This window comes from Lactuca sativa, chromosome 8 (assembly GCF_002870075.4).
Source record: "Lactuca sativa cultivar Salinas chromosome 8, Lsat_Salinas_v11, whole genome shotgun sequence".
In the NCBI taxonomy this organism is placed as follows: Eukaryota; Viridiplantae; Streptophyta; class Magnoliopsida; order Asterales; family Asteraceae; genus Lactuca; species Lactuca sativa.
The window spans coordinates 39,419,252-39,439,205 of NC_056630.2; the positions used below are offsets into that span (position 1 = coordinate 39,419,252).

Genomic DNA, 19,954 nt, shown 5'->3' on the forward strand with positions numbered 1-19,954 from the left:
TATATTTTCTTACATGGGTTCAAGTTCTTTAATATAAATATATGAGTAAATTACAAAATGAGAAATTAATGACACAAAAACCTTATAATATTTTCAAAATTGGTAGGATCCTAAACTTTTTTTATTATTTTATGGGGGCATAATTCCAATTAACCTAATTCAGCCGGTGGAAATTCCACGTGCAGGGCAGACCCAATGGTTAAATTTTTTTACATAAGATATGGTTAAAATTGGGTTATATTCTTTTTTTTTTCTTCTAATACACAAGGCTCTCAACAAAAATTTGAATTTAGGCAATTAGGCTTAGAGTATTGGGGCACCTCCTTATTTGATTGACGACATAAACAAAATGTTGCTGGGAAGTGGGAACAAGCTATGTAAATGTTGTCAAACTTGTCAAAGCCCACTAGAAAGCATTTGTTTTTTTATGCTAATTTAATTTGCGTCAAAGGTTTTATATTAGCATTAATGTTAATTAATTCACATAGTTTGTTAAAAATAACAGTCTATTACATAGCTTTGCCAAAATTAAGTGATTAAAGGTTAAAATGATCACGTTTTTATTTTTATTTATTTATTGATTTATTTATAATTATAAACTTATATTTCGAATAGAATTAATGTATTTAATTTTTTACGTCTTGTTCCCGGATTATACTCAAAGAGTAATATGGATGGAAATAGAGAGAAAGTGAGGGACATCGAAGGAAAATCATATTCTCAAGTTTCAAATGGAAGGAAAGTGAGGGGATGAAATGATTTTGAAGCTATATTTTCCTTCCAAATTTTCCTCTCAAATTGGACGGATTTGAGAAGAAAATGAGGGAAAAGAAAATCTTGAAGTTTATTTTCTTTTTACTCCTAACTCAGGAACATAAAAACTTAAAATTTATTTCTCGTTAATTTCCTACGAATTCAGGAACAATGAATAAAGAAAATTGTCATTCCCCTCTCTTTCTTTCTATCATTAATTTCCTTTCATTTCCTTTATTGAAAAAAAAATTACAAAATACCAATATTTGATTATGCTTTCTAAAAAATTACAAAATACCTCTACAATGTTAAAAGTTATGTTTTTATACAGTTAATTAAAGGTTATATAATTTTTGTGTTTTATGCCGGTCATTGGAATCTTACGTAGCTTTAGATATGCTATGTCATGATTTATATATAATATTTATAAAAAAAAAAAAAAACATATTATTTGTAATAGCAAATTGTTATGATTCAACCCAATTATTTTGACCGTTTTAACCGACAATTATTTTGACCGTTTTAACTGACGCGATCATATAGTTGTTTGTTAGTGCCACATAGCATATCTTTCATTCATATTTCAAGAAACCAAAAACCCATTTCAAACAAACAAAAACCATCTAATAAGTTTCAAAATTCATGATGTTTTTTCAAATATATAAAAATTGCATACCGATTCTACCCATACGTACATTCAAATTACTCCCTTCAACACCTTGTTCATAGAAGGAAACAAAGAATACACCATCCTTCCTACCTCCAACACAATTTTTTCTGGGGTTTTCACATCACATTAAACCCCATGGATTGCCCCTTCCAAAATCGTTGTTCCATTAATATTAAGCAAGTTTTAGTTTATCATCTATAGATAGATACATAAATCAAGATTAATTCGATGTACCACTATCACTTTAAAGGATCAATGAATCATGACATATGTTATGAGTCCCTTAAAAATAACGGCAATTGTTTCAATGAGATCAACCGAAGAAGGAATAGACACTGCTAGATCTGCTAGAATTATTCACTCTTGGGTATAAGCATTGCCCACTACTAGAAAAAACTTTTTTAATGACAAACGAATTACGACGTACTATAGTTTTATGATAGACAAAAAAAACTTTTAATAAAAGTTCTGTCATGATATTTAGAATATAAATAAATTACGATTTAATTTATTGTCTAAGCTTAAAAAAACACTTGAATGAAAATGACGAACGACCTTATTTAAAAAAAGAAAAAAACTTTCACTCAAAGTCGTCTTCTTATAATTGATGCCTTTTCTATATATCTAACACTCGACCACAAGAAAATATAAACGATGAAAACCACCTGCACTTAGGGTTTACTCATTAGAGTTGTGATCGAGAAATCGACTCGACATTGCATGTCACCATTTGACGTACGCCTCCGCACTAAACACAATATTGCTTCAGCCATATCTACCTCTAATTGCTTCAGCCTCTAATTGCTTCAGAAACGAATGACTCCACAACTCCGATGTTGGGCTCACAAGGTCATTGTCATCACCAAGGTTGTAGAACTCGTTACTCGGTACCTGTTCGGCTGACTACCGAGTAGCGAGTACTCGGGAGTACTCGCGAGTACTCGGATTTGGTAATTCATTTAGAAATATTTTTAGGGAAACTATATATGTCAAAATCATAAGTTAAAATCATAAGTTGATTGAAATATATAACAAAATTAGATATATATGAATACACAAAAACTGAAAAACTCATAATGGTCTCACTTCGTGAATAATTATTGAAAATTTAAGATATATATGTAGTAATAATCACATATGTGTTTGTTAAATAATAAATCATTAAGTATATTATACATATTAATCACCGAGTTGACCAAGTTTTACAACACTGCTCAGTTCAGTAAGGGGTCGATTGGGGAGTACTCGGGATTCTGTAACTCGCCTCGATAAGGGGCCGAGTAGCGAGTACTCGGAGGAGTAATCGGCCAACTCGGCGAGTTTTACAACATTGGTCATCATCGATCACGCCGTCACGAAATCGAATGGTGTTTTAGGGTTAATCCACCGATGTTGTGCCCAAAGCCTCAAGAAATCGAGTCCACCACTTGATTTGGGGTTTATCTACTCCCCTACGTTCAATCCATTAAGAACTTGTAACAGCCTGATTTTCATAAAAATTTTAAACTTCTATTTTCATAACCTCAACCACAGTAAATATAAAAATCCCAATACATATCCATGTTATTTTGAAAATTCAGAGTACAAAGAGTTAAATGTGAAAGAACTGGAGAATGCATGCCTCGTCATCAACCTTGCCCTTTGTTGGATTAATGTCTAAGTCCATAACTATATTTGGTATGTACTTGACCCGACCCGACATGGTCCATTTGGGTTGCACTTCACCGACACAATTTATATGGATAATCTTTTGAGAATAGTATATTTATGATTAATATTAATATATTATAAGTTCTAATATATTAATATGGAATCATATTATTTAATTAGTATTGATCAAGAATTAATTTATAATTAATTAAGTGATCAAAAGGAAACTAATTAAATATGGACTCTTAGATATATATGTGTAGTGGGCCAAGTTCATTTAGGTTGGGCTTGGATAGTCCATGGAGCTTTAACCCATGGATCCTAGGAAATGAAAGGTCATGGGTATTAGGGTTTAACCCTAATCCTCAACACTATATAAAGATGTCATTGGTTGGTGAATTTGGCACTAGTGTGGATACACTAAGAGGGCTAGCCGATTTCACTAGAGAGAACAAAGTATCCATATTCTCTAAAGTCTTCCAAGGTGTTTTGGCGATTTTTTATTCCATTTGAGGCTTCCACACTATTGGGGCTAAGCTCTTAAAGCTTGAAGACATCAAGCTACATCAAAAGGTATGTCATCTAACTAGTACTTTGTAGTATAAGAACATCATAATATGCTAGTTAGGATTAAAGCCTTGGAAAGTTCTTATTTGCATGTATAATAGAGAAAACATAATCCAAGGTTTATAGGGTTACATGTACACCATAGGAGTGTTAGAATGCTCAAAACCCATCACCCTTATCAATAGAAGTACCTGAAACATACAAATAAAATGTAAGCATAAGTTTAGTGAGTTTCCCAATCATACAAAGTATATAATCACATAATGTCATGCTCATACATATACATACAATTTTCTATGGACTCCCTCCATGGTCTTCAATGGAATGTCATGAGATACCCCCATGGTCTTATATCCTCATGCAATGGACTCCCCCCATAGTTTTGACAAGTGCCATGGGCTCCCCCCATGGTCTTCACATAAGCCCATAAATAAACATACCATTTCCCATAAAATACAAAAATATCATATCAAATAATGGACCGGCCTTGGTGCCTTCGACCCATGAGTGTGGTGAGAAGACTCACCTCAATACTTGCACGGAAGCTGACTAGGTCGAGCTTCCAATATCCGCTCTACACAACCCTAAAACATAAACAATTTCCTTAATTGCAATTCAACATGCCCCAAACCACATAAATGTCAAACTTGGTAAAAAAAACCACAGTCAAAGGTCAAAGTCAATGTCTTGAGTTGACCAAACTCGCTGAGTTGTCTCTTCAACTTATCGAGTTTCCCTAATGTCTGATCAGATCGCAAAAAATCCCATCAACTCGTCAAGTTCACCAATGAACTCGCCGAATTTGCCAGGAATCCAGCCTCTTAATGCATTAAGATGTTTCTAACGGATCCAAGGGCCCCAAACCTCAGATCTCTTCCAAAATGATTTCTAAAAGAGTAAAGTTTCCAGCTTTACCCTTAAGAACCATCCAAAAGGGCGTCAAACTCAAACCCTAGGTTCTTTAAAGAGGTTCTTGACCCATTAAGCCCTAAAACTCCCATATCAACGTCCCAAAGCACATATTTGATGTCCCAAGGTAGGCAAAACACGTAAAGTTTCCAACTTTACGTCCATGCATGCTAGAAATATCTTCTAAGGCAGATTTATGACTTAATAATGGACATATTGCATGTATGGGACATGGGGACCAATAAAGTTTGCAACTTTAAGCTTCACAAGGTCATGAAGAGGACAGATCTAGCTTGACAACCCTTGGAATCCACATATTTTGGACAACTCAACCAAAACCCCCCAAAATCATGCTTAAACTTCAAATAAGGAGATCTAGATGAATACATGACAAGGTTACGACTTTATATCTCAAAAATGTTGCCTTTGAAGAAGAGTTCTTGTATCTAAAGCTCCTCCTTCAAGTTAGATGCTTCCCACCTTCAAGCTCTTTTCAAGAATCACCAAAAACCACTCTGTAACATCCCAAAATTCAAGACTAAAATTTTCTTTTAATAAAACATTACTTAAAGCAAAATCATCAATCCAAATATAATCAGAGTATTAATTTCCAAAACACGTGTTCTTTATCAGAGTAAAACATTCCCAGGCTGTCTAATCTATGGTGTGTGCCATGCGATCACCCCGCGCTCTTCCCTCCGCTATCGAAAGTACCTAAAACCAAAACTGAAAACCGTAAGCACGAAGCTTAGTGAGTTCCCCACCCTACCACATACCATGCATAACCACATACTGCACATACTGGGCCACGCCCGCTATCCTGGGCCTCGCCCGCTACAATGGCCCCGCCGCTCCAGGCCCCGCTTGGCTTCGAGCCCCGCTCGGATACAGATCTGTTTCACTTGGGCCTCGCTTGGAGGTCTTTACTATTTGGAAAATCAATTGTTAGGTAGGTCAAATTTAGTGATTAATAGTCATAAATGTATTGTATCAAAATTAACATGACATAATAGAATGGGACATCCAGCTGATAAAGCTTTAAATGTTTTAAAACTTTTTTTTTTAAAAATTTGATAATAAGTAAGTTATGCCATGTGATGTTTTCCATAAGGCTAAACAAACTAGTGAACCTTTTCCTTTGAATGAGCATAAGTCCTTTAGTATAGGGGAACTTGTTCATTTAGATGTTTGGGGTCCCTATAGAGTTGCTGTTATTGGTGGTTTTAGATTTTTTTTCTCACTATTGTAGATGATTTCACTAGATCTACATGGGGTTTTTTATTAAATCTAAAGATGAAGTGTTTGGTTGCTTTCAATAATTTGTTATGCTATTGGAAAATCAATTTAATGTTAACCTAAAGGTTATTAGGTCTGATAATGAAACATAATTTTTTAATTTAACAATGAATAGTTTTCTTGAATCTAAAGGAGTTATTCATCAGACTTCCAATGTACACACTCCACAACAAAATGGAGTGGTAGAACGGAAGCATAGGCATTTATTGAATGTAGCTAGATCTTTTTTCAAGCTGGTTTGCCTAAATTTTTTGGGGAAGATTCTATTTTAAATGTTGTTTTTTTAATAAATAGAATTCCATCTTCTGTTTTAAATGGTAAAACTCTTTTTTGAATTAATCTATAATCATGTTCCAGTATATGATGAAATTTGTGTGTTTGGATGTTTAGCCTTTGCTAATAAATTAAACAATACCGATAAATTTTCTGAACGTTCTGAGAAATGTGTTTTTATTGGTTATTCTAATGTTAAAAAAAGGTTACAAGTTATTTAGTCTTGATAATGGTTCTTGTTTCTTTTCCAGGGATGTGAAATTTTATGAGTCGATCTGCCTTTCCTTTTAAGTTGGCTTCTAAATTAAATGAAGTTTGTCAATTTCTTGAGACAACTTTTCTAAATAATAAGGACCCTCGAGATCCATTTTCAAATGATGAACTTTTGTTTTCTGAATTTTTTGATGATAACCCAAATAGTGGAGTGTTAAGTTGTAATAATCAGGATGGTGATACAACTGTTGATTAACCATCAAGTACAACTGATTTTGGTATTGATGGTAGTCCTAGCTTAGATGCAAATATATCTAATCAAGAAGGTACTCTTGGTTATGAAACTTCTAGTTAGCAACCTGAGACTGTTGCATTAAATCCCACTAGTAGTTTTGAGGAAAACTTCAATAATAATATTTGTACTTCTGATTCTCAGTTGCTAGGGGTTAGAAAATCTAATCGTGAGTCTAGCTTTCCTAAAAAATTTAATGATTTTTTTATAGAAGGAAAGTATAAATATGGAATTGAAAGATCTGTTAATTATTGTTTTCTTAGTCTTGATAACAAGTATTTTGCAACCAATTTAAATAAATCCGTTGAACCACAATCTTATTATCAAGCATCTTTGGATTCTAACTGGGTAAATGCTATGAATGAAGAAATTGAAGCTTTGTATATAAATAATACTTGGGAAATTTATGATTTACCTACTGATAGAAAACCCATTGGTTGTAAATGAGTGTATAAAATAAAGTATACATCTAATGGTGAAGTAGAGAGATTTAAGGCAAGACTTGTAGTTAAGGGATATAACCAAAGAGAAGGGATATATTTTGATGAAACTTTTTCACCTGTTGCAAAAATGGTTTCTATCAGGATTGTTATTTCTCTTGCAATTAATTTTAATTGGAAGTTATTTCAATTAGATATAAATAATGTTTTTCTTTACGGTGAGTTGGATGAAGATGTTTATATGTCATTACCCCTTGGTTATAATGATAAGAATAATAACAAAGTTTGTAAGTTACTAAAATCTTTATATAGGCTGAAACAGGCTCCCAGAAAATGTAATGAAAAAATTATGTGGTTTTTTTACTTGAGTTTGGATTTGTTCAAAGTATGAATGATTTTTCACTATTTGTTAAAACTTCTAATGGTAATATTGTTATATTGCTTGTATATGTTGATGACATAATTTTGAGTGGTAATTGTGATGAAGAAATCAACAAAGTTAAAAGTTTTCTGAAATCCAAGTTTCTAATCAAAGATTTGGGAAAATTAAAGGTTTTTAGGGATTGAAGTGATAGATATAAATAAAGGTGCATGTTTGTGTCAAAGGAAATATTGTATGGAATTATTACATGAATTTGGAATGTTGAGCTGTAAAACAGTTAAAACTCCTTTAGATTGTAATGTTGTAATTAGAGGATAAGGGATTGATGTTAATGATGTGCTTATTCAAAATGTTGCACTTTATCAAAAATTATTTGGAAAAATCATTTATTTGACCATTACTCGTCCAAATATTTCATATGATGTACAGGATTGGGTTAATTTATGAATTCACCAAGGAAATCTCATTTTAATGTTGCTATAAGGTTACTTAGATATTTGAAGTTAAATCCTAGAAAGGGTTTTTCTATTACAGAGAGTAATCTAAATTTAAAAAGCTTTGTTGATGTTGATTGGGCTAAGTGTTTAGTATCTAGAAAGTAATCTAAATTTAAAAAGCTTTGTTGATGTTGATTCGGCTAAGTGTTTAGTATCTAGAAGATCAATTACAGGTTATGTTGTTTTTCTTAGTGATACTATTATATCTTGGAAAAGTAAGAAACAAGATATTGTTTCTCGTTCCTCTATTGAATCAAATTATAGAGCACTTGGTGTAATTTCCTATGAAATTATGTGGATTTTAAAAATATCATTTAATGTTGGGTTGAAAGATCTAACACTTGTTTCTATTTTATTTGACAATGAGTCAGTAATAAAACTTGTTCATAATATAGTGTTTCATGAAAAAAAAAACAAAACATTTTGATGTGGACACTCATTTTATAAGAGATAGGGTGTCTAAAGGTGTCGTTGAAGTTCATAAAGTAAGTTCAGATTTTAATATGACAGATATTTTTACTAAACCGTTGGGAGTTGTTCAGCATGAACGGATTTGTAAAAGTTTAGGGCTTGTTGATCCCTTTCAGAATAAGTGTTGAACTGGTTTTGAATTATAAGTTTGCGAAGGGGTGTTGAATTATAAGGATTTAATGTTACAAACTTATATTCGTTGTATCCTTTTAAGTATCCTTTTAATATTTTAGTTTATTTATTTAAAATATATTTGCTTGTGTTTGTCATGGTTTGGTACATGAGGGTATATTGTGTGTAGTTTGTATAAGTATTGGACTGGAATAATGATATGGGGAAGTTATAAGACACGCGGGTTTTATCCGATCCATATTATTGATCAGTGACTCGGTTGACTAGTCAGTTGTATAAATAAGATGTTCTATGTAAGAACTGGATACATATGCTTATTCATCTTCATACTGACATCTTCTTTTTTCTCTTGTCATTAGGGTTTCTTGTTCTTAGTCTTAACCTTATGTTCTTAATCTGTAAATCATGAGGTGTGTAGATTAGGTGAGTGATTTGTAGTGAGGTTCTTTGTAAAAGAGAAGAGTGTTATATGTATTGGGGTTTTGATTTGTAAGTATTCTTGAAAACCTTTTGGTTCTTAATAAATAAGATTTGTTGATGTTGTATATTCATGTGTTCGTGTTTCTTTTGAAGGAGACCTCATGGTGACTAGAGTATCATCAGAGGACAATCTTGCTGATCCTTTTACAAATGTGATGTGTAAGATCAAGCACTTCGAGTATGCTAAGAGCATAGAGATGAGAGCTAATATTTGTTTTAGTAGTTAGTTGATATCTGAAACAACTGTAACAATGATAAATTATAATTGGTTTTGGTGATAAATAATAATGATTTATTTATGAGTTAGTAAACTACCATCTTCGATTGTTTATTATTTTGTTTCGTTTTGCAAGTTTAGAATCCACTTCCTGAGTATTAAGTTACTCAAAATCTCCATAATCGGTCATACTCTTGGGAGTGAGTATATGATTAAACAATGTCATGGAGTATTGGTTGATGGCTAATGGGGATTATATATGATATGAAGATGCAACTAACACTCATGAGTACTTAAATATTGATTTAGGTATTGGAAAACCCGCACTTAGAAAGATTACTTCATGGATTCAATCACGGGTAAATTCTAAGATGATAATATCTTATATTCTTCAAGCAGAGACGCATAAGTTATAATTTATAATTTTGTTGTGCATTGATATTACATAAATGCAACCGTAACTAGATGTTATAAAATGTATATACATGTACAACACGATGAGTCAATTATGATTATGTAGCCAAAGTTTATTCGTTCCTTTTTCCTTAATAGGAAATGTGATATATTGGGCTCTTTAGAGATTTGATGTTGACATTATAGTGTTGGGCTCAACCTGGACGAAAATTGATTTGTTCAATTCTACAGTCTAATAAGGTCATCATAAATAAATAACCAGTAAACATAATCTTGAACCATGAGATAGATTTATATCCATGTCTTAGGTTCATATGATATCTTGTAAAAAGAATGAATAACTTATAACTTATCTAAGGGCTGTCTCTAAGAATATGATTCAGAGTTCGACAATTGCTAAGGAAGCATGCTTTGCTGATTAAATAGGATCTTGTGACTAATAGTAGTTGATGACTTATCCAAGTGGGAGAGTATTTGAATGGTGTCCAATGTCATAACTAATTGGTACGACTTTAATAACAAGGTCCTCCATTTGAGGTTAACCTCAATGGTCCAAATAGTATGTATAGCTATATAACATATATATGTTTTAGGTTTGAGGCATATAATATGATCAGGAAGCAATAACGTTTAATTAAGGTTATTACCCATTTACTTCTCATGTTACCACAAGAACGATGCAGTGAGAGAATGAAAGAGAATGCATAAATGTTGTGAACTGACATGACGGTGCATAATCTTCGGTGACTGTGTTCTACATAATCCGACAACACCAAAGTTAACAAAAAGTGCGATATTTTGTGAACATATTGGAAACTTCGTACATTTTTATGTCGTTTTTTCATTTACCTAAAGTAAATGATTACCACAATGTTTTATTTAAACAAATGTATACTTCGTATGTATTCTGTGTAGAAATAGTATAATTTAATGATATTATTTGTACTAAAAAACAATAATGGTATTTTTTTAGCATTTTGAAAACTTCATTATCTTTTAAGTCATAACACTAAAATTTAATAACCAGATAATCTGATGGTTACCTAAAATAGCTGGTTCAATGGTATTTTATGTACTAAAAAAACAACAGTCTTTTTTGTAAATTTTGTTGCCTTTTTAGATATTTTCCTATTGTGAAATTGCATGTAATTGGTGCTAAATGACAATGGAAATAAAAAATGATTGTTTATAACCGACTAAATTGCAATAAAGTAGACTATATACATATGACATATAAATTATAAAATTGGGTAACATGCTATATTTCATTTCAAAATAAAATTTGTACCAAAATCTAGGTATAAAGATTCATTAGTTGTACTTGCATCTATCTAATTAATTTTTAATTTGAGTTGGTGCAAAGTTCTTAGGCTTTGCGGTATGGATTAGGCTTGGCTAGGCGTAGTGCATACGTGGCAAGGCCGAATATGCGTGAACACCGCCCCAGGTGTGTGTAGGTGGCATGTGGCGTGGGGCTGGCTATGGACGAAGACGATAGACATAATTGATGCAGCATTTTTGACCATTCCTTTTTCTTTCTTTTAGTATGGCGGGGTCAAACAACAACATGAATGTGCTTGGAGCCTCTCCGATATTTAATGATATTTTGCAGGGTAAAGCACCAAACATGTCGTTCGTTGTGAATAAACATCAATATAATTATAGATATTACCTTGGTGATGAGATATATCCAGAGTACCTTACGTTTGTCAAGTCGTACTCATTTCCGGCCGACGAAAGACGAAAATTGTTCAAGTTAGCACAAGAATCGGCAATGAATGATGTGGAACGGGCGCTTGGGGTCCTCAAACAAAAGTGACACATTATCAAACATCCCGCACGGTCATGGGATAGGACGAAATTAGCGAAGGTGTTGACTGCTTGTGTTATTTTACATAACATGATAATTAAAGAAGAGGGCAGAGCTATTTGTATGTATAATCCGGAAGATATTCTTAACCCACTTGCAGTAATACAAGTCGGCGACCCTGCATACTTCACACAACTTTTGGAAATACAAAACAGTGAAACACATCACAATTTACGTTATGATTTGACTGAGCATATATGACAAAGGCAATTACAGCAACACGGTGGCAATAACGACGACGGGGATGACGACAAGGATGACGACGAGGAGGACGATGAGTAATATTTTCTACGTTTTTTAGTAATTTAGGTTTTAAATGATTATGTTTTTTTAAGTAGTGTAGGTTTTAGATTTCTGGTTTTTAAATTAATGTAAAATGTTTTTAATTAATATTTATGCTTTTATTTTTGTTTAATATTTATTTTTAACTTATTCTAATAGAAAAAAAATGTGGAGTGGTGACCATTTCCAAAAGTCAGTGGGTTGGTAGTAGGTTGGCAGTGGAGTTACATGGCGATGAGGTGACATCACTTTTTCGATAGGTTGAGTGTGATCATACCCTTAGCCTTATGATAATCTTACTATTTTATGGTAGTTTGCTTTGGTTAGCAATATCTTATGTCGATTAGGCGACTAATATGACGGTGCTATCAAATGATATGATAATGTTTAATACTTTAAGTTTGGTATTTTGGACTAATAAAGTGTTTAGGAGACACATTTATTTTTAAGTATTTGAATTTAACTTTATTGACTTGTATTGTTTTTTACAAGTTAATAAATTACATAGCATAATTTTTTTTATTTTTATTTTTATTTTTATTAAATTTAGCATCATATTCATAAGTGGGTTTTTTTTAAATGTTAATGAAGACTAGTGAGGGATATACCAAATTTCTAAATAGGACGAGATTCACTTCCTTATATCTATTATATGCATGGGAAGTTGGGAACATGAACAAGGATTGCTACAAGAAAACAATTGAGATACATTATCATCTGAATAAAGTAATTGTTAATATGGATACTCTGAACAATAAATTTAAAAAAATATTATAACAATGTAGCTGTTCATTCTGCCTCCCTCAACGTCCCCTCCCCATGCTGGGCTCTACATATAGAAGGCTTTGTGTTCGAGTCCTGATGGTTTCAATTAGGAGTCGGTCATAAAATGGTATATGATGTACTTCGGTGTTTTAGTATTTTATCCAAAAATGAGTTTCCTCCATTATCCTCGCAAAAATGAAGAGCCATAGTGGATAATTGAATCCATTTTTAGAACTATGTATTGAAAAGAACACAAAAATCCATAATAAAAAAAAGTTAATAGCTAAACCTTCAAAAAAAATTAAAAGAAAAAAATAAAACAAAAGTAAAATCTGGTTACCAGTAACCCTAAATAACAAATGAGAAATCAAATACTCTCTTATTTTTCTTCTTCTTACCATCTTCTCACATACACTAAATAGCAAATAAGAAATCAAATACCTTTTTATTTTTTTCTTCTTATCATCTTTCATCGTTTAAAATTTTAAAAATTATAAGAGGATAGATATATTTAACTTCTCATAGCAAATACAATCAAAGACATGTACATTTTGGATTTGGGGCTATATTTTATTTTGGACCCAAATTTGGTATCTTGGCCCAAATGCCGAAATCTTAATTAAGCATCACGCCTTGAGGAAAAGCAACACAGTTCGATCCACGGTGAAGAACCAGGTCCAGGTATCGATTGGGATTTGGGTGTCGTCAAACAAATCGGAGGGAATCTTGTTGCTAGGTTAGCCGTTAATTTCCGATTCCAATTTAGTTCAAATGACAACCCTAAATCCCGACCCTGCTGCCAATCAAGAATCGCAAGTCCCGGCAGTTGTTAAAGACAACTTGGTAGCCATTGATGGTGAAGGAGACGATGGAGAAAAAGAGCTGCATGAGCTTTTGTTGCCAAACGTCAATGATCTCCCCCTCTCTCCTCCTTCTGCAATTGAATTCAATTTCGTCACTTACTTCGCTCCTGGTATGTAATTTCACCAACCAATGCCTTTAATTTCGTTAATTTGATTAACGGCTCCTTCTCCTTCCGCCCTAGAAATAACAACCTATGATTCTACAGAGTATAATCTAGTTTTATTTTCATATTCGAATTCAAGAGAAACTTTTTGATACATATAATTACTACTATCAAATTTGAAGTTAAAAGTTAGCTAATTTAATCTGAATGCTCAAATACTCAAATGTGTGTATCAAATTTGAAGTTTTTGACTATAAATTGTCAAATGTAGATCAAATTACTCTTATCCCTTTTTCTAACATTGTGTTTGGTTATATTCTTGTGTTTTGATTAGATTTTATGAAGCCTGAGCATGATCAATATATTTATCGCCATGCAAATGGGTATGAATCTTCAAAATAGATGATAAGATTTGAATTATTGATTCAGAAACTACAACTAACTGAAAGTTTTTTATACTTTATAACATTGACAGTTTCCCTTTCTTGTTTTCTGAATAAAGGTTATGTGTTATTGGATTAGCTTCTGGTCATGTGGCCTTCAAGGATGAAGGAGGAATCACTTCTGTGGATTTCAATGTTGGAAAATCCAATAGAAGTGAGATCAAGGTCACAGGGAAACGCAAAAGGGTACATCCGTCATTCAACCTTTTCTCAATCCTTTTTCTAGCTAAGATTTTTCTTAAATCAACTATTTTGGTTTCTTTTTTTACAGAATGCACAACATTTCGAGTCCAATACAGCCTTATGTAAAGTATGCACCAACAATGGTTTCTATATTGTGAGGTAACTTTGTTTTATTCATTAAAGATCAAATCTTTTGTGTTGAATCCTGAAATTATTTTTTGGGGATTTTAAAGTGGGAAATTATATTTGACAGATGTTGTATAAAAGGCTCTTTGTTGGAAGTAAATGAGAGGTTAATAAAGCAGCCAGAGTTGCTGAATTCATCTGTAAGTTTACTCTATACATTATTTAGTTATAACTGATAAATCTTTTACATACAAAATTAAAAAGATAAAAATTTGATTTCAAGATTCTTATTTAAATTTAATCACCTTAAGTTTGCTCAAATGCAGGCAGATAGAGAAGGATACATTGCTATTCTCATGCCAAAACCAACCGATTGGATCAAGGCCAAAGATTCATTCATAACCTTAGAAGAATACAAGAAGCTTAGACAGTTTTAAGTTTTAACATTTCCAAATCTTTAACTATTGTACCTTTATGATTCTTTAATAAAGATTAGAATTACAATAAATATGCTTTCTATATGTAACAAATATGTTCCCTTTTTCTTTTTATCACTTTTCTTCACAATTTCAAGATTCGTAGCATTTCAATTCTGTGATGTGGGCATTATTTTATCTACTAGGAGTCGCCTTGATCTATTAACATTAAGCAAACATAAGTAAATATGATCTTCAAGCTCTTCCTTTTGTTCCAAGAAGCAACTATCATGAACCCTAAATTCCCTCACCACTTCCTCCAACAAATCAAACTTTCTTCCAACACATTTTCGAGCAATCACCTTTCCAAATTCAACTTCATCATGTAATCTTCCAACAAGCCAACACATTGTATCAAGATCTTTAATCAATGTGTAAATACCTTTTGCTGCAACATCCATTTGTGATCCAACCCTTTTGAGCTCACTTGTTTTAAGCCCTTTTTTAGTCTTGAATAGGCCTAAGAAACACGCGATTAAACCCGGGGATGCTAATGTCACAACTAAACCATGGCATGCGAGAACTATCAGTGTGATGGCTAAAACCGTATATGAAGCTATGAGAGCAAAGCCTCCACATTTTTTCAAACATATGAGAACCTTTCTCTTTCTTGTAATCCTTGTGTGGTTTGTTGTTAACTTGTTTAGTAAGTGTTTATGGTTGATGTGTATTTTGGGAAACTTTTCTGGGGTGAAATCGGATAGAGGGTTCACCATGGATGAATATGAAGCGAGTTCTTCGTATACTTTTGTGCTACTTGGGACCCTTTGAGCTAGCTTGATGAGCCTTTTGACTTTATGATGGTTTGTGTTGACTTGATGGATGGATTCGAGAAGTTCTTCACATATGATCCATGCTTGTAATCCAGATTCAAAGAAATCAAGGAGTAGATGATGGAGATTGAAGGTTTTGGCAAGTTTGGCTATGGCTTCAGTTTGTGGTTCGAGAAAGATATCACATAGATGGATGTAATGAGTGTGAATGGATGATGAAGAGGATCCATTATCGAATGTTATGTGGTTTTGAACTTTATCGCAGATATCTAGGTATGATTGTGTTCTAAATGCCTTCATGTATTCCTCGTTAACATCCAATATCTCTTTGCCAAAACTTCCTGGGGATTGTTTATTCATGTGTTTACCTGAAAGAAAAATGAAACATGTCTACTTTAAATAAATGAGAGTTTTGGATCATATGGCGAATAGAACCATGAATTGCGTATTCTTGAAGTTTTGTGAAAACACTTGAAAAGAATTAAAGGTCACAAAAGAAAAATTAAAGATTGATGATGATGAAGACATGGAAACATACCTATGAACCTCATGAAAGATAACTTGATCCCGGAAAACTTCATATTCTCTGATAGCCTGGGAACATATTTAATTTGGAAATCAAAAGAATTTAAAGCTTGCACTCGAAGGCCATCATTTGTATTTATAAGCTAACAACAAGAAACCAGTTCCTGAGGTGTTAGCTTAATCACACGTTTGCTTCTATCCCACGTTACCCACCACTGGGAGGAGAGAGAGAGAGAGAGAGAGAGAGAGAGAGAGAGAGAGAGAGATAACAAACCTTAACATCATGGGCAAAACGGAGTTTTTAGAAGTTGTCCAACTACAAGAAAGTATATATATATATATATATATATATATATATATATATATATATATATATATATATATATATATATATATATATATATATATATATATATATATATATATATATATATATATATATATATATAAGTGTTTTTATTGATTATTCACATACGAATTAACTATCAAGACAAGTTTTGATATTCAAAGATTCACAGCATCACTATCATGCTAAATTAGTTTAAAATGTCTAATGATTTGTTATTGTTATTCATTATACATATATGATGTATTAAGATGACAAAAATTCATATTTAACTTTATGAATCATCATTGTATAACTTACATATCTAATTGCGAATATTAAGGATAATTATCGAAGGAAACATGTCCGTTTGATTACAACCACTAATTTTTTTAGCATCTTCCCAAAAAAGTCTCAGTAGTACCATACCAAGAAGAGGGGCACGTGGCTTAACTTGTTATTTTCTTGGATACATATGCAGGTTATTGTCCCTTGGAGAGTTTCTTTTTCTAGAAAAAAAAATCTGTTTTTAAGGATAATCCTCTTACAAAAAGACATGTTTTAGTTATGTAATGTTAAAGTCTTACTTTTTTCCGTAAATTATGAATATGATGATGTTAAGGTTCGGTATAAGCATTAATTAAGCAAAGAAAATGAAGCTTGTCCAAAAGTAAACCAACATCTTGGAATGTTGCAAAAAAATATTATCGGATTGTTAAGTACAATGATTATCCTATCCTATCCAATAGGTATACTATAAAGCAATTCAATTAATATTGATTTAAACAAAATACAAGTTTTGGACCCTTTCTCAATAATGTATACAACTCTATCCGAGTTTTCCCACATGAAATAAACTTATACCTATAAAATCGATTCACATGTATTTTATACGTGTACGTGAACGTATGTTTATATATATATATATATATATATATATATATATATATATATTCTGTTCCTATGTTTCATCTTAGTGAGAGGTAGCGTAAGATGGAAGCAAACGTGTAAAAGAAACAAACAACTTTCCACCTGTTTGTTATTGGCAAGCCTATAAATGCACACGATGGCTTTCAAGTGCAAGCTTTATTAATTTTCTTGAAATCTGTTTGCATGCTCACTTCCATGCTGAAGAACATGATTGTCTCCAAGTTCAAATTTCCCTTTAAATTCACAAGTAAGTTCCCATATGTAATATCCATCATCATCGTCGACGATTTATGTGCATCTTGTGTTCGAAAATGTATGTACATGGTTTATATATGTATTTCAATTTTGTGTATAGCACTTTAAATAAGCAGATTTGGCCACCTATTCTTTAATATTTAACATAAACACATACGGGTTTTGATCTACAATTACTTAAAGTTTGCCATGATTGGCTCTTTTAGGTAGAAACAAGAAACAACTTGCGAGTAGCTTTGTCAGTGAGACGGATGTTAGCAAAGAGTATCTGGAGGCATTTAGGACGAAATCATACATGGAGATTTGCGACAAAATGGAAAGCTACATAGGCTTCGAAAATGAATCATATTCATCTTCATCCTCTATTCGTGATCATTATATTCATCAATGTGACATACTAGCTGAACCACAAAAGGAAGCCATGGATAACCTAGCCAATACCTATGATATTGATCACTGCCTACTCCTTGACTTCTTCGATGCTGGTTCAGAATCATGGAAGATATGTGAAAAACTTCTGCACTCTATCCATCAAGAAAATGTTAATCGTCTTAGCATCGCAAGGATCATAAAGCTTTCCGAAAAGGTTCCAAAAAGTGGTCAACGCACTAGAATATACAAAGAACTCGCCTTGTATTCGTCTTTGGAGAACCCTCTATCGGATTTCAGCCTAGAAATGTTCCCCAAAATCAACAACCACCTTAAACTCTTGCTGAAGAGGTTAACCACAAATCAGGTAAGGTTAAAAAGAAAGCGAGCACTCATCATGTGTATGAAAAAAGCCATGGGTTGTGCTCTTGTAGCTTCGTATACAGTGTTAGCAGTTGCACTGCTTGTTCTTGCATTTCATGGGTTGATTGGGATCGTAGTATCTGCAGGGTTGATCTCTTGTTTTTTGGGTTTAACTAGGAAGGCAAACACAACCAAGAAAGGTCTCAAAACGAGCGAGCTTAAGAGAGTTGGTTTGTTACTAGATGTGGCTGCAAAAGGGATTTACACATTGATCAAGGACTTTGATACGATAGGTTCGCTTGTACGAAAATTACACAATGAAGTCGAATTCGGGAGGACAATGGCTAGTAAATGTGTAGAAAACCTAAAGTCCGATGTGTTAGAGGAAGTACTGAGGGAGTTTGGAGTCCATGAGAGTCGCTTCAAGGAACAAATGGAAGAACTTAAGGATCATATTTACTTGTGTTTGCTCAATGTTAATAGATCAAGAAGGCTCCTGGTGAAAGAGATAATGCCTGTAGTTGCAAAAGTATTTGAAGATCTTTAACTAGATGATGGTTGATGATGATCGTAATATATACCTGCTCCTCATATATATAATAAAAAGTTTGGATTATTTTTGGATATTGGCACATTTATCACCTGCAATTTTGAAATGCACAGAAAAGGTCCATGTGAGGGTTTTTTTTGTACATAAATAGTCTCTATGTTTAAGATTTCTGTATGTTGGTAAGTTTGGTCATATATAGAAAATAAATTACAAAAATTTTCATTTGTAATATACAGAAAAGTCATTATGCAGATTTTTTTTGTAGAAACGGTCTATATGTTTAAAAAATATACAAGAATAGTCTGTACCTAATAGAAAATTTTCAAATTACTCCCCTTACATCCCTGCAATATATTTCAATGTTTAGTCCTTATAATTTTTTTTCGCACTCCTTTAGCCACATGAGTTTTGTTTATTTGCAGGGTTTTTTTGCTATAGTTTCGTAGTTATGCAAGCGTAGTCGAGCTATGGAAAACTCTAAAATTAAGGGTTTGGACTTTATTTAAGCACTTTATAACCTCAAGGCCCCTTCTATCATCATCTTCCTTCATCCCAAAGCAGTTCCCACGAAAGCCTAATCCCTTTTGAGAGAATATTGAGCCTTGTGCGTGTTTTTCTGTGTGTTTGATGCATCTTGAAGAAGGAAAAACCCTTTGGAGAAGCCCTTGTTGATTAGAAGCTTGTGGATCCAGACTCTATTCACCTTGATCATCCTCTTGGAGGTATAAAGTGTCAACCTTGTTGAATCATCTCTTGGATCTAGTTAGTTTAGGGTTTTTGACATATTTTAGTCCCTTAAGTTGATTCATGTGAGTATAAGTTACTCCAGAAGTTTAGAATAGTATATTTTGATATTTTTGAGGTCCCTTGTTTATAAAAATGGCATCTTGATGGATTTAGCTCAACCATGCACGGGTTGATGGTCATAATGTGAAGTTAGAGTGTTAGAAATGGGTGTTGGGTGCCTTGTTGAGTCATGCAAAAACATCAAGTTGATGACTTTATCATTTAAGACATTTCCTTTGAGCAAGATCTTTGTTTTGGATGTTTGGATGTAAGCTATTAAGAGCTTAATGTGACATTTGGCCATCAGGGG

General features: G+C 32.8%; 3 protein-coding genes across 3 annotated transcripts; 2 read left to right on the forward strand and 1 right to left on the reverse strand.

The window, feature by feature from the left end:
• The first annotated feature begins 13,210 nt into the window (after window positions 1-13,210).
• LOC111914291 (uncharacterized) lies at window positions 13,211-14,865 on the forward strand. The gene is made up of 6 exons (XM_023910064.3): window positions 13,211-13,546; window positions 13,875-13,923; window positions 14,043-14,169; window positions 14,255-14,325; window positions 14,420-14,492; window positions 14,619-14,865. The coding sequence occupies exons 1-6, from the start codon at window positions 13,345-13,347 to the stop codon at window positions 14,727-14,729; spliced, it is 633 nt and encodes a 210-aa protein (XP_023765832.1). The 5' UTR covers window positions 13,211-13,344; the 3' UTR covers window positions 14,730-14,865.
• On the reverse strand, window positions 14,747-16,286 carry LOC111914290 (UPF0496 protein At1g20180). Its single transcript, XM_023910063.3, has 2 exons — window positions 16,080-16,286; window positions 14,747-15,909 (listed from the first exon to the last, which is right to left on the reverse strand). Exons 1-2 carry the CDS (start codon window positions 16,120-16,122, stop codon window positions 14,879-14,881), a joined length of 1,074 nt encoding a protein of 357 aa, XP_023765831.1. The 5' UTR covers window positions 16,123-16,286; the 3' UTR covers window positions 14,747-14,878.
• Window positions 16,287-17,769: 1,483 nt separating this feature from the next.
• LOC111914246 (UPF0496 protein At1g20180) lies at window positions 17,770-19,141 on the forward strand (the record flags this gene model as incomplete). The annotated part of the gene is made up of 1 exon (XM_023910019.3): window positions 17,770-19,141. A coding segment is annotated over one exon (1,086 nt), but the record flags the coding sequence as incomplete, so codon positions are not given.
• Window positions 19,142-19,954: the final 813 nt, after the last annotated feature.

Bases quoted from the DNA above. Each gene is read 5' to 3' on its own strand.
- LOC111914290 (XM_023910063.3), bottom strand. From the start codon at position 16,122: ATGAAGTTTTCCGGGATCAAGTTATCTTTCATGAGGTTCATAG. The intron at 15,910-16,079 runs GTATGTTTCCAT...TTTTTCTTTCAG, and splicing joins ATCTTTCATGAGGTTCATAG to GTAAACACATGAATAAACAA.
- LOC111914291 (XM_023910064.3), top strand. From the start codon at position 13,345: ATGACAACCCTAAATCCCGACCCTGCTGCCAATCAAGAATCGCAAGTC. The intron at 13,547-13,874 runs GTATGTAATTTC...TGTTTTGATTAG, and splicing joins CGTCACTTACTTCGCTCCTG to ATTTTATGAAGCCTGAGCAT. The intron at 13,924-14,042 runs GTATGAATCTTC...TTCTGAATAAAG, and splicing joins ATTTATCGCCATGCAAATGG to GTTATGTGTTATTGGATTAG.